Consider the following 21,703-nt stretch of genomic DNA (forward strand, 5'->3'; position numbering starts at 1 on the left):
AGTGTCAACCGTTAACTGGAGGGATGTGTTTTTGTGTCACTTTCATTTCATATTCAACGTCGAAATTACCATAAGCACTCTTAATGTGAGATGACATTTACGTTCAGGGACTACTATTTACTCTCTTGCTTCAAATATGTCACCTTTATACTGTGGCATATAATGCAGATTTATATGTGCATATTTTCTAAGTAAAGCTTACATATGTGGCAATAGGATAATTGTACATTTTGGATATGTCTTTCAGAACCATGTAAAGGACATTGGAAGTGATTGGGCCTGAAAATACCAAAGAAAAGCAGGAGTCCACCTCTCTCCCACCACTTGACACAATGGAACAGACGAGGCTCTGGATGTGGGCCCAAGATTTTTTGCATCTCCGTAGTAGGACAGGATCTCTGATCTTGCTGATTTTAGCCGTACTTTGTCAACATTTTCCTTATGCTTTCCTCTCCAACACATTTCATGCAGAGCAGAGGGATTGGACTTTTAGCCACCTGACCGTACACCAAAGTACAGGTGCAGTTTATGTAGGGGCAGTTAACCGAATCTACAAGCTGTCTGGAAACTTGACTCTTCTCGTGTCTCATACTACTGGTCCTGGAGAAGATAACAAGTCCTGCTATCCACCACAAAATGTTCAACCATGCAGTGAGCCCCGTACACTGACCAACAATGTGAACAAACTTCTTATCATTGACTACTCTGAAAACCGCCTGCTGGCTTGTGGTAGCCTCTACCAGGGTGTATGCAAGCTCCTTCGTTTGGACGACCTCTTTATCCTGGTGGAACCGTCCCATAAGAAAGAACATTACCTCTCTAGTGTTAATGAGACAGGAACTATGTATGGGGTGATTGTTCACACCGAAGGTCAGGATGGAAAACTATTTATTGGAACTGCAGTGGATGGTAAGCAGGATTACTTTCCTACTTTATCCAGTCGCAAACTGCCGCGGGACCCTGAATCATCCACCATGTTGGATTATGAACTATATAGTGACTTTGTGTCATCCCTCATCAAGATTCCATCTGATACCCTAGCATTGGTCTCCCATTTTGATATTTTTTATGTCTACGGATTCTCCAGTGGCAATTATGTGTATTTTCTCACTGTTCAACCTGAAACTCCAGAAGGTGTCTCTAGTAACTCAGCCAGTGACCTCTTCTACACCTCTAGGATTGTACGATTATGCAAGAATGATCCCAAGTTTCACTCTTACGTTTCCCTTCCAATTGGATGCAGCAAGAACGGAGTTGAGTATAGGCTCCTTCAAGCCGCCTACCTCACTAAGCCTGGTGCTACTTTGGCCAGGTCACTGAAAATCTCCTCTCAGGATGATGTACTCTTTGCAATCTTCTCCAAGGGCCAGAAGCAGTATCATCACCCACCTGATGATTCCACGCTGTGTGTTTTTCCCATCAAGACTATCAACTCACTAATTAAAGAGAGGCTTCAGTCTTGCTATCAAGGAGAGGGAAACCTGGAGCTCAACTGGCTTCTTGGAAAGGACGTCCAGTGCACTAAAGCTGTAAGAGTATTTTCTCCCTCATTTTTATATATATAAAAAATAAAAATCAAGAAAGTAGTTAAGCATTTTATTAGTTAGATTTTACTATCTTGAAATTTGGATTTATAGTAAATATAAATGGCAGGTTTATTATGTTTCATTATTTTTGTATAAAGTAATTTACCTTTTTAAGGACCTTCTGCCAGCATTATATGTCAGTTGGCAGCAAAAACAGCCAAAGGGCCACCTTTCGACCTCTAACCACTTCTTACTTAATGAAATCTATTGTTCAGCAGAATCTGAAAGCCATTTTCTAGCAGATACATGCTAAAAGATCCTCAGCCCTTTGAGACAGTCTTGTGCCATTATTGACTTCTGCAGGTACTTGTCATCTCATGTGTTTGTAGTGCTAGTACCCACGGCTTGAAGAGCAGGCCAGCCTTTGAGCTGGTTCCCCTTTGACTGTAGCTTATGACCCATGCCTACCACCAAGCTGATCAGACATTAATGTTGAACAAAGACATTGTAAAGGGAATGTGTGTGATTCCAGTTTTATATGCAAAAAATGTGTCCTATTTTATTTATTTAGTTTTTATGATATTTTGTTCCCAGATGGCCTTTTATGTTATGACAGAATGCGGTTTGTGATTTTGTTTTTTCCCTTTACTAACCATCCATATCCAAAGCTCAAGAAGTTCATGAACCCAAGAAAATATATCAGTCAAATCTTAAAAATATGATTACATTAAGCAGTTTCACAAAACCACAAGAATGTTGGCTTTGTGTAACCATTGCATGGCTGGAGGGCCTGCTCAATGGGAATGTTCCTTTTTATATAGAAAATGACATTCTTTAGTTCATCAAACTAGTTAGGCTGGTGAAATATTCTTGAGGTGAACCTCACATGACATCTGTGTCTTCAAAAATAATGAGTGTGTTCTTGTAATTCTTAAAATAAAATAAAAAACAATGGTTGCCGACAGAGTAGCCTGTGCTAGTCTGGAAATAATGAACAGCCTCTAGGTTAAAAGAGAGGTGAACCACAAGAAAAAGGCACATCAAACTGATTGTTTTGTGGGATCTCTTAAGTGAATTGAAAAAAAAAAAAGACAATCCCTTTATGTTTTAAGTAAAGTGCCATTTACATTTACATAATTTATATTATGACACTCTGCACTATGGGTGACACCAGTTGCCCTTTAGGTATGGTGGATGGATGGCAAATAGCACGTCTACAGACAGACAGAATACAAAGGCTTCAGACACTTGCATTTACAACATTTAGAAGCATTTTAAAAACCACATCTGTGGTAACAAAATAATAATAATAATAATATGCCTCAGTCTAAGTCACCTAGCTGGACATCCTGGCTAATGAAGGTCTTTGGAGGAGAACAACCATCTAGCATTGTCATAAACAATCAGCTCAGTGTAGTCTTTAAATATGGAAAGTCACTAAAAATATTACATGTTTGAAAGCAGTGGGAGCCTCCAGGTCATCAGAAAAAGGAAGTTTAGATAAAACCAGGCTTTTGACAATTCTACATACAGAATTGTGTATATCCTCAAAGAGAAATATTCTCTTCTCTTTAAAATACGCACATATATAAGACATATTATTACATAGCCCCTGGGATTTGATCTGGTTTTTTGGCTGCACAAGTACATATTGGTTATTTGTTAGCGCTGTCAGTGGCTTCCCCCATATACCTCAATAATTTACCTCTTTTACGGGCTGGTTTTTAGGGCAACTGGCAGACCATGTATGTGCAGTCAGTCACCATAACACTAAAAATATCCACTGAAAGTTACATCTCTAGAGATATGTGCATTATGTATACGAGCCTATTTTCTTAATTGGTGCTAATAATATATTTATTGCGTTATAAAACATATGTTACACTTAAAGGTTGTAATTAATCAGATTTTCCTTTAAGGAAATTTCTGTCTTTCTCCTAGTTGGTGGTATTGCCGCTTTATATATTGTTATAGTTAATAAAGCCTAAACACAGTAACGGAGTCTCCTTGTTGTGAAGACCCCTGCTGTTTACACACATTTCGACCATCCCAGCAGGCAAAATGGAACTTGTCTCTACTCAAGGCTACAAAGGCGGAACTGACTTATCCTCAGATTGCCTGATAAGGGCCTTGAAGTCTAGGAATAGGAGTGGTGCTTATCAGCAAGATTAGCTCTGGCTTTCAATCTGTACTTTTATTTTATTTCTTTCTTTAGTTTAGAAATAACCAATCTGGGGAAAATGGAAGTAAACACATAAATGAATTAAAAAAAGGAAAAAAACAACTATTATCTGTGTTTTTCATGGTTACCCAGAATTAAGTTCTACACTTTTCATCTGCATGCAGATAATTAAGGGAACACTCCAGTCAATCCCGCCAATGTGTATTGGCCTCTTAGCATGCCCGTCGGGTATTTTCTATGCAGGAGTTATGTTCCAGGTAGCTGCCGCACCGTCCTCCTAATTTATTTTAGTATCGGGCTTACAGATATATGCAGATACACAGCTTTTTCATTGGTTTATCATTACAATGGATAGGCAAAGTGTCCGTACAAGGACGCCAGTGTCCATGGAAAGGTTTGTGAGGTCCGTAGAACTTCATTGAATTGTCCACCACAGACCTCAGTAAATGTCCTCCACGAGGAATGTTGGTGCCTACCCTGATCTTTACAGCTAAGTCTCTATATGAATGGCTAACAAACCTGTGTGCAAGCAGGTTTGTTCTCTTACGTCTTTAGCACTGAGATGTCCTATATACCTGACCATGCCTGATATCTAGCACTTAGACTTATACTCAGCAGATGACAAGAAAGAGCAAGTCCCATCCCCACAGACTGCACCTCTACCTGTCTAGAATAAAAAACAAACCAGAGAAAGATTTAAAGTGACACTATGGCCATTTTCTACACTCTCTGTCAGAAACCTTGACATAATGGTTGTCACGCTGACATTTTATAGGAAAGCTGGCTGCTCCATTTATAAATCCCCTGACAGTTTCTTCCAATGTATCCCAGAGATTAGGCTATTCTGTAAATTACATATTTTGCTGTGTGTAGCTCTAAATATATTTTTGTTTAACTCTTTCAGGTGTAGAAAAGTAGGGATCATATCGCATCATTCCATACTGTTGTGCCCCTGTTTTTTATATTTTCTTTAAAATGAGTAAGGTTAGGCCCTGGGGAGGCATTTTAACACCATAACCACTATTACATATCTATGTAATCAAAGTGTGACAGGACTAAATATCCTATTAATTGATGTTAATGTTGTAGGTAAACACATTTATAGATTTCACATTCATTTATAATGCAACTTGACTTTGTATTGGATCACTATAGACAAATATGTAGACTCACATTAGTTTTTAAGATCTCAGAGGTCTCTCCCTCGTATGAAGGTGGTTCCAGTAGCTCATGTGACTCCACATAGACAACAGACAAATCTATTAGTCCTAGCTATTACATGATGACAGTACAAGAATAATATCAGTAGATCTGGCCATTACATCACCATTATTCCACATTCGCTGAAAATAGAGTCAATCAGATTATGTGTTTCCTGTTATGCTGCCTTGGCGGTCAAAGACAATTAAAGTGATGATCTCAATAAATTAATTATTTAAGTAATTACTGTTATCTATTTCACATTGGGATTAGTGGTTATTTTTTCTTAATGCATTATTCTTATTGCCTGTTGTTGCCAGTACTAAAGGTACTGCTTCATCTGTGTTTGTGGTAGATGCATGCAGACTGTATGGATTACAATGCATTTGATTGTATGCAGATCAATGCAGGCATTCTTTAGTTTTTGTAAATAGAAAATGAGATTTCTCATCTCGTTGAACTCCTCCCAGATACCTCAACTGAAAACAGGAAGCATACCTTAGTATGCTACTTGCACATGCCCAGTAGAACCATTGTAGCGAATAGGAGCATCAGCAGAAGCTGATGTATGGTAAGCATACCGGCAGTTGGCTGCTCCATCAGTTACTTTAGTAATGGGAGAATGTGCAAGAATGTACAAATGTTTTACGTACTAATACTTCCTGGTTTCCGTAGAGGCCTGTCAGGGTTACTTTAATGAGTCGGAAGTTTAATTTTCTAATTCCAATAGCTAATCAATACATGCTTTAATTTGCATGCAGTAAAATCCATTGTAGTCCACACAGAATTGAACGTCTTCAATTGGCATGCAGTAAAACACATTGGAGTCCATAAAAATTTCGAGACTAGACTTCAATTTAATTGTCATGTGAAACAAAAGTGGGCACTGATAGGTTGTTGCTATAGAAACTGAAAACACTTCTTTAAAGTGTCTGTTGTTTTTATAGTATGTGATTGAACTTTCAGAAAGGACAAAATGACAGCTATGACAAAGTTTATTTGCTTAAAGCACTAGTGCAATTAGTGTTTTGCTTAATAGGCTCTCTCACTCTAAGATTATACTAAACTAAGTATAGACTAACATAAGCCTAGACTTAAGACAAAAGACTACGTGCAATCACTAATGATAATGATTCAGCTGTATCCTGATGAATGTGTTTTATAATAGAAGCGATGGGAGGAAAACACAAACTAGTCTATATTAACATGTATTCCAAATTAGTAATGTAAAATGTTGCAGAAAAATAGTCTTTAAATGTTATTTCTTAGAGGGATAGTAACCTACAACTGGCTGTTGAGCTCAGTCGGCCTCTGATTTGAAACAATGATAGTGATGTTATTGTGCGGTCCACAAGGGGATGGGGATGTTTTCTTATTTTTATTTTAAAACCCTTTTCTCCCTATGTTTTTCAGCCGGTACCCATAGATGATAACTTCTGCGGTTTGGATATTAACCAGCCGTTGGGAGGATCAACCCTGGTCGAAGGTGTTACACTGTACACAGAGAGCAGAGACAGGATGACATCCCTGGCTTCATACGTATATAACAACAACAGCGTGATATTCGTCGGCACCAAAAGTGGTCGAGTCAAGAAGGTAGGATGGCTGTTTATGGATTTATTAAAGTCTAGAAAATTAATCTAAGTATATAGAATGTTTATAATATATGCTAAATTCTAACCTAACAGGTAAATGATATAAAATAGAGACACTGACCAGAGGAATCTATGTGAACTTGGAGGCCAAAAGCTACTCTAGGTCACTGCTTTGCACTTTTAATCCTATGTACCTTATGTGTTAAATTATTTCAACTAGGTAACCCTAGTATGGAAGTTTTTAGACAACAAGTAGGTCTGTAGAAGCTGTTTACTGTAATATACCATTACCATCTGTATTTAGCTAGGTGCACTGTACTCCTTTGTTCCATCTGATATATGGAAAGAGTGTGGAGAGCAGGAAGAGAAATTGTGCTCTAGATCAGCGCACTTGTCTTGAAAATAAGCCAAGTAAGTTTGGGGTCAGTAGTGTAAACATGAATAATTAAAAGAGCATATACCACGGATTCACAGAGAAGCGTTTCCGCACCTCTCTTTCTCCATCAACATGGACCCAACGTCGAAAAGAAGTACTTTGTTTCACCTTGGGCAATTTTGTGCTGAATATTGTTTGTACAATTATTAATCAACTGCTTGTCAAGAAGTGTGGTATATCACATTGGACACACAGTGCTCAATATGGTGGAGGACTGATTGTCTTTTTTGCTGTCTCCTGCTGAAGAGATGACCCTGGCCAGGGGTGAGAGTACCCCATTCACAGGATTCAGCACATTAAGGGTAGCAGCTCTTTATTGCTCCTTTGCTAGGATAAATAAATGCAGGTGTGCTGCGACGGCACTTAGTACATAACCCCATTAAGTGATTTGTTTTCTTAATTGAGATTATAGCGCTTGGCTGAGCAATGAGAAAAAAGCAAGTGCTTACTTGAAACTGATTTTGATGATTTTGCTAAAGCATATCGGCATTTATAACATACACAGCAAAAAAAAGCAACAATTTACATTAACCCCTTCCATTGCTTTGGAAACACTGCCCAGTTGCAGTTAGACGAAGTTCAACTCTGAACCCTTCCCTCTGATGTCAATGAGATCTGCTTTTGCTTCGATTCTTGGTGGATTGTTGCAGGGAGTGAGGCTGCTATTAGGACTGTGATTACATTTCTAGAATCAGGTTAAAGTAAATCTAATTTTTTTCACTTGCCTGACCGCCTAACGATCCATATGGTACTCCCTCCAGTTATCGTAGTAGCACAACTGACAGTTCCCCCCAGTTCTGCACCTGAGGTGTTCTAGTTATCTTTACATGGTTGCGCCGTTGTGGATTAAGACAAATAATTCCTTAGCCTTCCATACAGGTTCACCAGTGTGAGCAAAGGAAGCTAGATCTTTGTAAATAGTCTAATTACTTGTCAGTTCAGGTGGATCACAGGAACTGTGGATGGCTTTCCAGCTGTCATGTAGTTTGACAAGTGGAAACCATAGGATGCCATGGGGGTCACAAGTGTTTCTCAAAAAATACCATCATGGAGGTCAATGGCTTGGTTGAACTATGATAAGCTATATCCTAACCACAAAGAAACACAGGACTACTAGAAATTGTTATAATGCCTTTGATAATACTAGATTTTACACACAGAAGGCTTCTATTGGAAGAGCTAAACACATTACGGTTTGCCTTTAAAGGAAATTAAAAAATGTAATTTGTAGAGAGATTAATAGATATCCAATAAAGATATTTTAGAAGGTCAAAAATTGATTTAAACCTAGAACAGCAGAAGATGATTTTGATTTCCCAACATACAATGATTAATGTCTTCACAATTGCTATTTCAAAGAATCACAAAACATGTCAAATAGACTTAAAAGTGGCCTGTAGAAATGTTTGCATTACAAATTAACAATTCAGCAGAGATGTGATTAATCAGAAATGCTGTATCTTTATCCGTTGCACATATGAAGGAGAAAAACAATGTTATTATTACTTTTATGCATGCCCTTCTGGTTTCAGTAATACTTACAGGGGTGCTATACTTTTATATGCTTTAGTTAATGTCCTATGATTGTAAGGAAAATAAATAGAATAGTTTTGTGTGTGTGTGTGTGTATATATATATATGTGTGTGTGTGTGTGTGTGTGTGTAAGCTTATCATTTATTTCTCTTTCACGGAAGCACTCACTTATCCATCATCCTTTTGCTATTTGAGAAGCCAGGATATACTGCATGTAAATCACTCCGGGAAACAGGAACTAATGAGCATGCATGCAAACTTTTGGTGTTTACAAGTAACAAAAAGCTTCTTATCGCACACCTTACTAGGTACCCTACCGAAAATATCAGTGTGTGGCATACACGGGAAATGTTAACATGGAAGTCAGTTATCATTTTGTACTAATACTTTAAAATAACAGTTGTTTTAACCTGATATCCAGTGTATAGCAATAGAGCATATCCGTAATTTTGCGTAAGACGAGAAGTTTTGCAGATGGCACAAACCTCACAAACGTCATGTAGGAGGATAACATGACTGACAACAAAATGACTGAATGGGGCTTGTAATTTACCAGCCCTTCCTTTTTTATGACAAACTTGTGAAATAATTATAATGGAAATGTCGTGTAATGACAGATCATCTAAAATTAATTCTAGAGTACCGATATGCATTATTTTTTCATTTACTGAACCTAATGCTTTTTCTGGCTCACATTCTAATAATTTCAGCACTGTAAAAATTTAAATATATATATATATATATATACACAAAGTTTAACATTTTTTTCGGAATGTTTTGTTCTTAAATTACTTGTGTGTGTGTGTGAAACACTTGCCATCAATAATCCTGCCTAAGACTAAAGCAGCAACTTTGCCAGGTCTCCAAAACAGGTCAAAAGTGAAAATGGTGGCTTCTTGCTTGCAAAGTGGACTCATTAGGTCCTGGGTAGTCCATGTCCACAGCTCTGCAAACAGATATAACAGAACACAGAGAGTTCAACTGATTGCCGTTCTAGTGTAGAAAGAACCCCCAGGGCTGGTAACAGCATTTGTTTATATCTATTACTTTGATGAATCATGAAAGGCCTCATTCCTTTCTATTGCCATCACAGACAGGACTGATGCCGAGGGCTACGGCATACAGGATAGTAATTGCCAAATGGAACCTTGCCTGTCTGCTGTTGAATTATCTTTCTTATGATTCAGGGGACCTCTTTGTTCCGTGAACAACACCAGAGGTTTTATAGTTATATTCACTGAAAGAGTAAACCTAATGCAGTAAACGCGCCATTTTAATAATTAAAATATATAATACTTTTATTCTGCAATGCAGTGATGATCACAGATCATGCCAGAGACCTTTGAGGAGATTAATGCCAAAGGGTGATTGGAATTGGGAGGTGACTATTACTGAGAGGTGGGGAGATTTTGTTGAGTTAACTAAAAATGTGGATGGTTTGTGGATGCAGAAGAGCCATTTTTTTTTTAGTTTTTCCCACAGCGTCAGGTGGTACCGCAGAGACCAGGAGAATCATTTAAACCCAGAATGCAGCCCTGGGGCTACTGTTCCCTCACTACATTTTAATCACAGAATATATATATATATGTCATCATTATGTAGATCTACATTTTTGAATTCTCATTCTGCTTAAAACATGTACGTTTTTAGTTATTTTTTCCGGCATTCACCAAACTAACTAAAATCCATAAATCCATCTTCCAGAGACGACTTTGATTATTGCAAAGCTTAAGACTATAATTAGGACACATTTTAGCCTCTTAAGCTCAGTCTCCTAACCACTTTACACTTTCTCTTTTTTGTTTTCATATGGAACTGACAGGTAGCAAATGCCATATTAATGCCTCAGATTTTGACCTTTGTGTGTCAATCATCCATTGTGAGACATTAACTGAATATTCTAACAGTTACTATGTCCCTTTAATTCCACATGAAACTGACAAATATGTTCCTGGTAAGGATGTTACTTCGGTGCTCAATACCGTTGGCCCTGTGACCCGTCACTCCCATACAAACCCTTCCCTCTGATCCTAGACTGGCTCCTTAACCCTTGTTTTGCTAGGTCACGTTGTGCTTGTGCTCAAGTGACGTGTTCACCGGTTTTCTAAGCTTCGGTATTGTATTTATAAATCTAGTCTCCCCCCCCCCCCCAAGGGCTCAGATCATAATTTTGGAGGTTTGACATAATAGAGTACAGAGTGCTTCTATAAATTAAATCATCTCTAGGACCATAGTACCAGTTTTCTCTCTCTCTGTGATCACCTGTAATTTACAATGCTTAAAAATAATTGATCGCGTCATAAGCTATTAGTTCAATTTGTTCTCTCAAGGATTGACTCTTCAACCCATTTAAAATGTCACTGCCACTAGGTCACTTTTAGAGTGAACTGACTTTTTTTGTGCTTGAAATGTGTCACTTTGTTCTTTAATAGAATTGACCATTCCTTTCATTAATAATGTAGCATTTGGCAGTGGAAAACAAGTATCTTAAAGTCAAATAATCAATAGTGTGGAACATTATGCTACTTAGCTGGGAATGAAGTAAATGTTGGCATAGGTTTTAATGGGTTAATTCAAGTTTTTTGGTGGAGGAGTTGAGCTCAACTATTTGGTTGAGGCTTCAAATTTTCAAGGTCGTAAATACAACAATCTAATGGTTCCAGTATGCTGCCACATGCCTTGAATGTTTTGCATCATTGTGCTATTTTACTCTACACAACACACCAGCAATTATATTTTTGAAGAAGCAAGTCATCGTTTTCTACGGGCCATTGGTATATTGTAGTTTGTTCCTTTGACCTTTTTGCATGGAAAAACTAATGAAACAAATGTAGGTAAATTTACAGGTTCTTAAAAGTGGGTCTATCACTTTCCCTTATCATACATTTTACAGTTGTGTACACCAAATAAACCGATGTGGTGGTCTTAGACTAAAATAAGCAAGGTCACTAGATTTGCTTGACCTGGTGGAACATGGGTGAGGCTTTGTGTTTCCCTCAATTCTACTATGACCATATGACCTACTAAACTCTCATTAATTTAATGTAACCTCATAAACGCATGGGCTAAGGAAGGATGGAAGAAAGACTGTCTTCACATGAACTGTTGGATGTCGTGGATGAGTTGAAAAAGATTAATGAATTTAAACCATTTAGATATCTACACGAGTTGGAGTAATTAAGTAAAACACTTAATTGTGCTATGTCTCTTTTTTAGAGCAAGGAGGAATTCTTTTTGAACTTGGCATCTTGGTCCTTGCCTTCCACCTAAAATTTGATAGACTTACATGTCATTTGGAATTGTGCTATTAAGAATTGTGTATTTCGTCTAAAGCCAGCTTCTGATATCAAAATACCTTGATTCTTAATTCCTGCTTACTAAATGTTTTTCATAAAATAAAGATATATGTCACAGGCTTAGAAAGTGAAATAGTTATCTGCTGTGTTTAGCTCTCTATGCTCTTATTAAACGCTGACCTTGTATCCCTTTAAATATTTAGCTCGCTAACATTCTACCTTGGCATCAATTTTGACCTCATCTGAGTTGTCACGAGTCCGGGCCTTCAAATCTAATATTTCAGTAATTACGAAATACTTATATTATTTTGGGAGAGCTATTCTAAGGAAATGCAGCATCTCAAGTGTGAGAAGGGTGAGGTTGCATTTAAAGAAGGTTAAAGCAAACAGCTTGTTGCTACATGTTAGGTATTTAACACGAAGGGAAAATGCTCCACATTAATTATGTAGGATTATAGAAGGAACATTCTTTCCGGCACGGTTTTTAATCCCCGATGCTAGCTGTACGGCAGAGGCCTTTTAAACGCCTGCCTTTGATGTGTAGTAAATCCATTGCTGTTTTTTCTAGTCTTCTCTTTCCTTTGTAGGGAATTGAATCTCAGAAGAAACATGTTCTGATCTCTTACTGTTAGACCAATGCATAGGAAAGAAAGGTATCTCAATATGTACCGTCTGCTCTTTGGAAGTATATTGCGTTTGGTAAATGTATTCTTCTTGTGGTGTTAGCTGTTGGGTGGCTGTTTAGAAGGACCACAAAATTAAAGGTACATCGGAGTAGGGCTGCAACTAACGATTATTTTCATAATCGATTAGTTGGCTGATTATTTTTTCGATTAATCGGATAAAAAAATGAATGTACATTTTTCATTTATGTAAAATAATTTAATAAACAAATGATGTTAAATACAAACGCAGAATAAAAAAAAAAACTGATAAAATGCATTTCTTGTCTTTATTTCCCAACCAGCCCCCCCAATTTATGCACATTTGAGCACAGGCTTGCCACGCTGCCTCCCAGACATGCCACGCTGCCTCCCAGACATGCCACGCTGCCTCCCAGACATGCCACGCTGCCTCCCAGACATGCCACGCTGCCTCCCAGACATGCCACGCTGCCTCCCAGACATGCCACGCTGCCTCCCACATATGCCACTCCACGCTGCCTCCCACAAATGCCACTCCACGCTGCCTCCCACATATGCCACTCCACGCTGCCTCCCACATATACCACTCCACGCTGCCTCCCACATATGCCACGCTGCCTCCCACATATGCCACTCCACGCTGCTTCCCACATATGCCACGCTGCCTCCCAGACATGCCACGCCACCTCCCACATATGCCACTCCACTCTGCCTCCCACATATGCCACGCTGCCTCCCACATGTGCCACTCCACGCTGCCTCCCACATATGCCTCGCTGCCTCTCACATATTCCACCCCCACATATGCCACTGTGCCTGATACGCCTTATACCCCCTGATACACCACTCCATCCTCCCCAGACATGCCACACTGCCTCCCAGACATGCCACACTGCCCTCCCCACATATGCCTTATATACCGTATATGCCTTATACCCCCAGATATGTCTCTCCATCCTCCCCAGATATGCCTTATACCCCCAGATATCTCATAGTCCCCTCAGAGTCACAGACCTGTTCACAGCACACTGACACCATACTTTTATAAATAAGTACTGGGTTAATCTTCACTGCCCCCAGGATTTAGATTCCCCTTAGTCTGCCCCCCTTTACCTCTAACTGCGCCTTAAGTTAACTTTATTAAATTAACCCTCAGTCCTCATCATTAAATTAACACTAAACACCCCATTAACCATAACTACCCCTAAATTAACTCTAAATACCCCATCAAACACAACTACCCTAAATTAACCCTAAACACCCCATTAACCACAGCATCCCCTAAAGACCCCCATCAACCACAACAGCCCCTAAATTAACCCTAAACACCCTATTAACCACAACTGCCTCAAATTAACCCCAAACACCCCATTAACCACAGCTGCTCCTATATTAACTCTAAACACCCCATTAACCATAACTGCCCCTAAATTAACCCTAAGCACTCTATTAACCATAGCTGCCCCTAAACACCCCATTAACCATAACTTCCCCTAAATTAACCCTAAACACCCCATTAACCATAACTGCCCCTAAATTAACCCCCACCTCCCCTAACTTTCAGAAGCCCAAATATTAATTTTATACTTACAGTTAGATGAGTGTCACAGCCATGTGGTTCTGGCCTTCTGGGAGAAGGAAGGGGGCGGGGCCAGTTGTCACAGTGATTACAGGGAGGGACTGGTAAGTAGGAGCTGCTGCTGTGAGTCAGACTAAACGGATTATATAATGAGGGGTATTTTTCAGAGCGTTTGCTCTGAAAAAACCCTCATTTTATAATCGATAAAAATCGATTCAACTAATCGATAATGAAATTCGTTGGCAACGATTTTCATTATCGATTATTATCGATTTTATCGATTAGTTGTTGCAGCCCTACATCGGAGACACCTTGGGACATTGCCCAGTTTTTCCTATGGCTGACATGGGGCGAAATCATTGAAATGAAAGAAAACGCAAAAATGATGCATTAACGTTTTGCTAATGTGAACTTGACTCCTATGCTCCTGGTGCTATCCCTTAATAAAGTCCTCTGAAAGTTTCAACTGAGTTTACTAAATATTATCTTCACCTGTAGGCCTTGGTCCTAATTTAAGTCAGCAAAGGCTAGTTTTGTCTGTGTTTTGTCTCCAAAAACGTAATAGCCAAAACTCAAGGCTTAGAGAACCGAGCCATAGACCTTGATATCATCCATTTATTTGTTTATGGTATCTAGTCAATATAGATTTCTACATAAAGGAAAGGCTCTTGTTTCTTCGAGCACCCATTTTTTTGGTATATAGCTGTTTTAATTCAACATGCTATTTTGAAGTCCAAACTAATTGATGCAATATGTTTTAACTCCTCGTCTGTCATTCTTAGGATGATGTAAGGAGTTGAGTTTACAAATAGAATAATAAAATAATGTTGCAAAAAATCAGTATGCAACAATGCAGGTAGAAAATGTGCTTACATTGCAGTGCAGTGTTTGACCATCAAAAGCTCCTTTTATTCCATGAATACCCCTTAGAGGAACTGCTTCTAACAAAACCATTTACATCGGAAAATATAATCTGAAAACACATAGAAGCATAGTGAACCTGTAGCAATTATGCTTCAAGGTCTGTTGGTTGGGACCAGAATGGCTGGTGTTTTAATAGCTTCAAAATTTCAGTTGTTAATGTCACGCACAGCGTATGGTAGAACCTGTAATCAGGTAGAACAGTGTGCGCAAGTCCAATAGACAGATCACCAGAGTCCTGTACAGAATAGCCGATGAGCAAGCCAAGGTCAGGAAGCCAGAAGTCAGGATCGTTGCAGGGTAAGCCGAGGTCAGGAAGTCAGAAGTCAGAATCGTCGTGAGGGAAGCCAGAGTCAAACGCCAGGAAATCGGTAACGGGAAATCAAACAGGAACGTGTACTGAGTAGACACTATGCAAGATAGGTACAACCATCAGAAGGCAAAGCTGGAAGGTTTCTGAGGCTCTTAAATAGGATGAGGAAGTGCAGACATCAATTAGCGTTTTCCCGCCAAGATTTCAAAATGCCGTCACATCACTTCCGGTCCGCTGCCATCTTGGGATTGGCGAGATCTCAAATTCCTAAAAGGACCGGTAGTACCGGCTGGCGCCACTAGGTGGCGTGCAGAAGAACGTGTACACGCGGCAGGTCCGGACCAGGTTCCAGTAGGCGGCGGCTGCCGTGTGGAGTTGCGGGGTCTTCCCCGTCCACGCGGCGGTTGAAGCTGCTGTGGCAGGGCGGGGGGTCTCCCCCTTCTCCGCTGTTGCGGCAAGGCGGGGCGTCTCCCCCTTCTCCGCGGCTGCTGATGCTGCTGTGGAGAAGCTGGCGGTCTCCCCCTTCTCCGTGGCGGCTGAAGATCTGCGGACCCGGAGGAACCGGCAGCCAGGTACGTTACAGTTAATAGGATTTTTAGTAAACAATTACTACGGGGGACACAGAATATAACGGCAGACAGAAGAACCATTCATGCTAGCCAATCTGTCCATGTTTTCATACTGTAAAAACCTCAAACCTTATTTGGTTCTTGGTTTTATCATATACATATACATGTGTGTGTGTGTGTATATGTGTATATATATATCTATCAAATAACAGATGGAATAAGTATCTTGTGATAATACCTTTTGTCCAATAAAAAAGGTATTATTATCACAAGATACTTATTCCATCTGTTATTTGATATTGACACCACTGGACTAATATGGCTACAACCTCTACTCTATATATATATATATATATATATATATATATATATATATATATATATATATATATATATATATATATATATATATATACACACACACATAGGATATTCATGCATGTTTAATTCTCCAACTGCCACTTCTGCTTGAAGAATGTGCCACTTATCTACCACCTTCTTCGTAATGTAATGTGGGTACATGTCAGAAAACATACTTTTAGCAAAAATAAAGAAACTACCAAAGGTTATTGTCGACTGTCCAGTCAGACTCCGGAATGTCCTAGGCTGAGATAGGCACAGATTCTCTGTATGTAGAGACTTGTGAATGGGCAACTAGGCTCTTATCTGCTAGATAAGATACACCTCTGCATCTTCTCTTCTGTGTGAAATTAGTGGGTTATCTGTATCTCGCTGCATTCCTAACCAAGACAGAAACCTCTCGAATCAGAGGCAACTAGTTGTATCTTTCTTTTAAATCAGACTTAAGTCACATATGATTATGGTTTGTGTTGGCTTCACTGGTATCTATAATCTACTAATAACACTTCCATAATTGTATCCAAATTTTCTGCCTCGGTAAATTTTTTTTTTTTAAGCATCTGCAGCGCACCATATCCAAAAAATATATCTTCGACTTAAAGACGGTGGGAGGAAGGGAGGCGCAAACTTGTAATTATTGTTCCCAAAGCCTGCAGCAAACTGAATCACAAGAGAAAAAAACTGAGAAGGCCACACGCAGCTTGGATTTAACCCTAACTATGAATTTTACAAATTGGTTCCAGCTTTGGATAAGGGTGGCACTACGTTCTTAGAAGCCTTAGCGAAGTGGACATATACATAACTGTAAGGGATCTGTGTCACACTTCTCTATGTCTCTGAGGGCCCTAAACATCTGATTCATCTGCTTATGTACAATACAGCCGTCGATGACACTTGGCAACTATAGAAGTAAGTGTGTATCAATATTTCTAGTGTGCGCTCAGTTCTGCCAAAAAATATATTTTCTTTTCTTACTAAAGTGCCTTCAATAAACATGTTGTAACATGCCCGGTCTCAGATATCAGTTCCTGTGTCAACGTCATAAGGGACTTTCAAAAGCTGAGCATGTTCAGGAAAACTTATCAATGCTCACCAGCTCTGCCTGGGAAAAACAAGTAGAGGGGATGTAGATTGTTTAGTCATGAGAAGAGAGCATCCCAGCTCAAGCGCTGAGAAAACACCAGTCCCCTCTGCGGCTGACACTCACAAAGGAAACCAGGCCTTGCCCTCCACTGAGCTCGGATGTGGCTGCATCCGGGTAGCTGACTAACCCTCCATACTTGGAATGCACAGAAAATTCTAAACCATCAGAGCTGCCAAAGCTCGCTTTAGGAAACGTACTCGCCATATCCCCCCCAGCGCACTCTATACTATACTCTTTAAAATAATTTTATTTATTCAACGGAATTTCATATGGAGACCGAAAACGTACTTCTCTACGGAAATCAAAAGCCACCAAACGTTTGAAATATATTTTGTTGTTAATTGCGTAACCTGTGAACCTCTAAAAGACATCCACGAATAGATTTTGTGTGCATGACTACGGGATTAGCTGCTACCTTGTTGCTGTCATTATCTTTTCTTTATGCAGCGCTAACAATTTGCGCAGCACTTCTTACATCAAATGCATTCAAAGGGCTGAGACTCAAACGATACATCAGGTAAAAGAGCGCCCTGCTCGTCAACTTGCAAACATAACTCATATACCAAACAATATTAAATAAGAATGTGAAGTCTTAACTTGAGAATGAAAAACACAGACCTTGGACAATTCAATAGCTAAAATAACAAGCGTGCACACAAACATGATTTGTGGTCGTGTTTTTGCATCATAAGTTTCCTAATGCTGCAAATCCATTTCACAGAAACATGGATTTTCACAGCAGATAAGAAATACTCGATCTAGTCTGCCTATTTTTGTCCTGCGGTGAAATCCTCATAAGTTATTCGTTCTTTAGTCTTGTTTTATATTCAGGATAGCCTCTAACTCGATTAGCCTCTATCCTTTCTGCTGGAAGGGTGTTCCACGTTTCTACCGACCCCTAGGTGAAGGTAAAATCTCCTAGACATTATCTATGCCTCTGACCCTCTCGTTCCACTACACCTTATTATTTTTAGCACTCTCCCCATGAGCTGGTATATCTGTGGCTGTGAGTTATGAGAGTTGACATTGCATTGCAATGCGGAAGCTGTTACTCAGCCCTACCCTTGACTATGCCATGTTCCAGCGGTATCTGTATGCTTTGACCGATCAGATATTGGCAAGACAGTAAATCTACGGCTGTTGTTCTCATTAGAAATTTTGACTTGGACTCGTTACCCGGACAAGTTATGGTGGTGCTTTTAATAGCAAGTGACCTTTCATGCTTTGGCCAGACAATCATACCTAAACTTGTATTTATTTATGTGTGTATAATGCATACGTCAAATGCAAAATTATACAATATAATGCAATATATTCTGAATATTGAAAGGTCTATCGACACTTAGTTTGGCAGAAACAACAGCGCTGTGGTCAAATCTCATCTAGGCAAATGTAGAATTAAAATTGTGCACAACAATCTGTATATCAAAGGGAAAATCTGCTTTGAACAAGTCTTTTCTTTGATAATTCTAGTTCAAAGTTCCTACAGCAGCACTGACTCTTTGGGAAAAAAAAACAGGCTTATTCATATGCAGGTAGCCATTCTTTTACTGGCAGCACGTTCGTGTTTTAGGGCTGAAATACAGATCTGCCGTTTAATTGTTTCCTATGAAGTTTCAATCTCATAAATTAACAGAAGGGTTTACAAACTTATCAGTAACTGGCATTACGTCACGTGACAATTAACTGTTTCCACCAAAAATTATGAATGAGAGATGATATATATAAGACAAATATAGACAAATATTTCTAAGGAGGGTCTGGGCATTTAACAGTACTGGAGATGATAATTGTAATGGCCTCCTTCTTTACCTAATGGACTGGTTCATCATAGTCTGTCTATTCTAGTTTTGTCATACCCTTTGAATGTATGTGTTGTAAGAAGCGCTGTGGGGATTGTTGGCGCTGTATAAATAAAATATAGTAAAAATGATGTATCGAGCTTAGAAAGTGTCCAACTCAGTAGGTGGAACAGCAGCTTTAATTCATGCAATAAATAAACCCAGTAAATCAGGAAGCTGTATTTGTGTGTATAAAAACGTTCGTTTTCAGATGTTTTTATACTTCGGGATTATCTGTGCAATTACATGCCATTAAAGGATATAAAGCTCTTGAAAAGGTCACGTGTGGCCCCGTATTTAGAATGTCTCGTGGAATTGAGAAATACGAATGCAAGAAATGAAAAATGAAACAAAATTCCTCCTCTTTAATTTGTTACTGTTCCTTTTAACCCCTTAATGACAAAGCCTGTACATGTACGGGCTCAAAATGCATTGTTTTCAATGGGTTTAGGGACCGCCTATTGTCCTTAAGGGGTTAAGCATGCACAGGTAATAGATATACTACACGTTTGTGCTTATACACATTCAGATGCTCAGCTTCTTCAGAACCGGAGAGGGTTATATAGTGTATTGCGATCTAAAGTCTCGGAGGCTGGCACAAGCCCAAAAGGAAAGAAATTCATCTACTGAGCTACATTTTCAATTAGAGTCAGAATAACTATAGCAATTTTAATTACTGAAAATAAAACCGTAGTTACAGGTTCAGTATTAAGATGGTGTCTTCGGGGGGTTCAAAGTGACCTATTTTTGTAACAAATAATTAGATATCGATGTGGTGTGGATGCCTGTGCGTTATTTGGTGTCATTTACAGATTGGTTTAGTGCCAAGTTCCACCTTTTATGTCTTTGTTTATATTCCTTGATTTATTTAAAGTATCCATGATTGGTTAACTAATGTATACTGACACAAAGAATTGGAACTAATCAAGTAACAAATGGGAATAGAAAATATGTTTTCTTTATGGAAAAATGAGTAACATAATGAAAAGCTGATTGAATTGCTAGTATTTCATTTTATATACTAAGAGCCATTCAATCTTTAATATTATTTTGGATATTCTTGACAGCACACAACTAATTTACTCATCTGCCTACAGATTCCATTATGATATGAAACGCCAAATGATGGAATATTAATAAGTGTACATATGAACATATGGGTTGGCTATGCGGAGTTTGCCCTCTTCTGTGGCAGTGGCTTCATGAAAGGGCAAGGCTAGCTGAATGTAGGAGCGGAGCCAGGCCAAGACATCGGTAGAAGTTGGTGGGGAGTTTGTGGTATGGGGTCTTCACCTGGTAGCACTAAGTAGCTCATGAGTGACTAGAATACTTGGGAACTCTCTGGGTTTGTCCTGTAGTCTCTGGGTGAAGCGCTGCTTCCACAAGTCTTTGGGTCTCTCTCTTCTTTCTCCACTCCTCACTCAACATCCCTCCCACTCCTAACCCATGTAAGGCTTTCTGGGGCTGTTCCCCGTCTTTGTCACAGGTAGCTCCACTCTCTCGCTATCTAAGCCCATCTCTTGCATGCCAAATCCTGCCCTCATGCATGGCTAGTCCTGCCCTCTTGCAAAGCCCCTCAGGCTCAGGAGAACTCCAATTAGCCTTTGCTGGGAAGTTTCCAGGTATGGTGGTCCATGTCAAGTTCAGTGGGGTTGGTGTAAATATATGTCCCAGCACAACTAAGTTTTAGGAATAAATAAAAATCTCAAAAACATATACAGTTCCCTCAACAATATGTTTATTACAATACATTTGCTCTAAAAATCATACATTACTCTTATGTGGTCATTAAAATGGTCCTGTCACAGCTGTATTGTAATTAAATTAATTATTTAAAACTACAGCGTATGCTTGTTGTTTTTCTGTCAGTGTTACAGTCTTGCATATATTTGGATTAACAGTTAACCTTGTGGAAGCTGAGATGTATGGATCAGAGTGGCAGAGTCTGTATTATCTAATCAATATCCTGCCCTACAGTTCTTTACCTTCTCTTCGCCAATCATTACAAAGGCTGCCAGAACCAATCAACTATAATCCGCAACTTATCTGAGGGAAAGGGATAAGATAACGGGAGGGCTAATCATGCAAATCCGAAATAAAGACGTTTAAGTTACCTTTTCCTCATGGTATACACATAAACTGGGGTTTTATTACACACATATTGCTTATTTTAATCTGTAAACAGTGTAAAGAACTTTAAAATATAGGATATGCAACAAGGGACACATCTGTTTTAAATCTAAGTTAGAAAAGGGCTGATATATATATACGTATGTATATAAACCTTTTACTTCCTCCTATCCACAACATCTCGATCATGGTTGAATTTATTAATGTGTTACCTTTTACTTACGTTGCTTGTGAATCATAAATCTAGCATTGTTTATACGATTTTGTATGAACTTTACATTCAACTTTCCCAACATTTACAACGCAATGTTTGGTCTGCGTCGTCTCAAAGTATACTTCCTGGTTTGCAGAAAAGTTGTGTGACATTTCTGGCTAGACCGTACATTCTAGAATTTCTCTGGCAATATAACCTTTGATGTAAAAATAACCCCCA

The 21,703-nt window shown here is 39.0% G+C and overlaps 1 protein-coding gene across 1 annotated transcript in view; it reads left to right on the top strand.

Moving 5' to 3' along the window:
- The first annotated feature begins 332 nt into the window (after positions 1 to 332).
- The window catches only part of LOC149298382 (plexin-A2-like), a 134,408-nt gene continuing 113,037 nt past the window's right edge, over positions 333 to 21,703 (top strand). The window contains exons 1-2 of the mRNA XM_089487583.1: positions 333 to 1,529; positions 6,322 to 6,504. Of these exons, the coding sequence (XP_089343709.1) occupies positions 333 to 1,529; positions 6,322 to 6,504 (1,380 nt within the window). The remainder of the gene's footprint in view (positions 1,530 to 6,321; positions 6,505 to 21,703) is intronic.

This window comes from Sceloporus occidentalis, unplaced genomic scaffold (genome assembly GCF_023333645.1).
Source record: "Sceloporus occidentalis isolate IW3139 unplaced genomic scaffold, rSceOcc1.0.p SCAF_33, whole genome shotgun sequence".
NCBI lineage: Eukaryota > Metazoa > Chordata > Lepidosauria > Squamata > Phrynosomatidae > Sceloporus > Sceloporus occidentalis.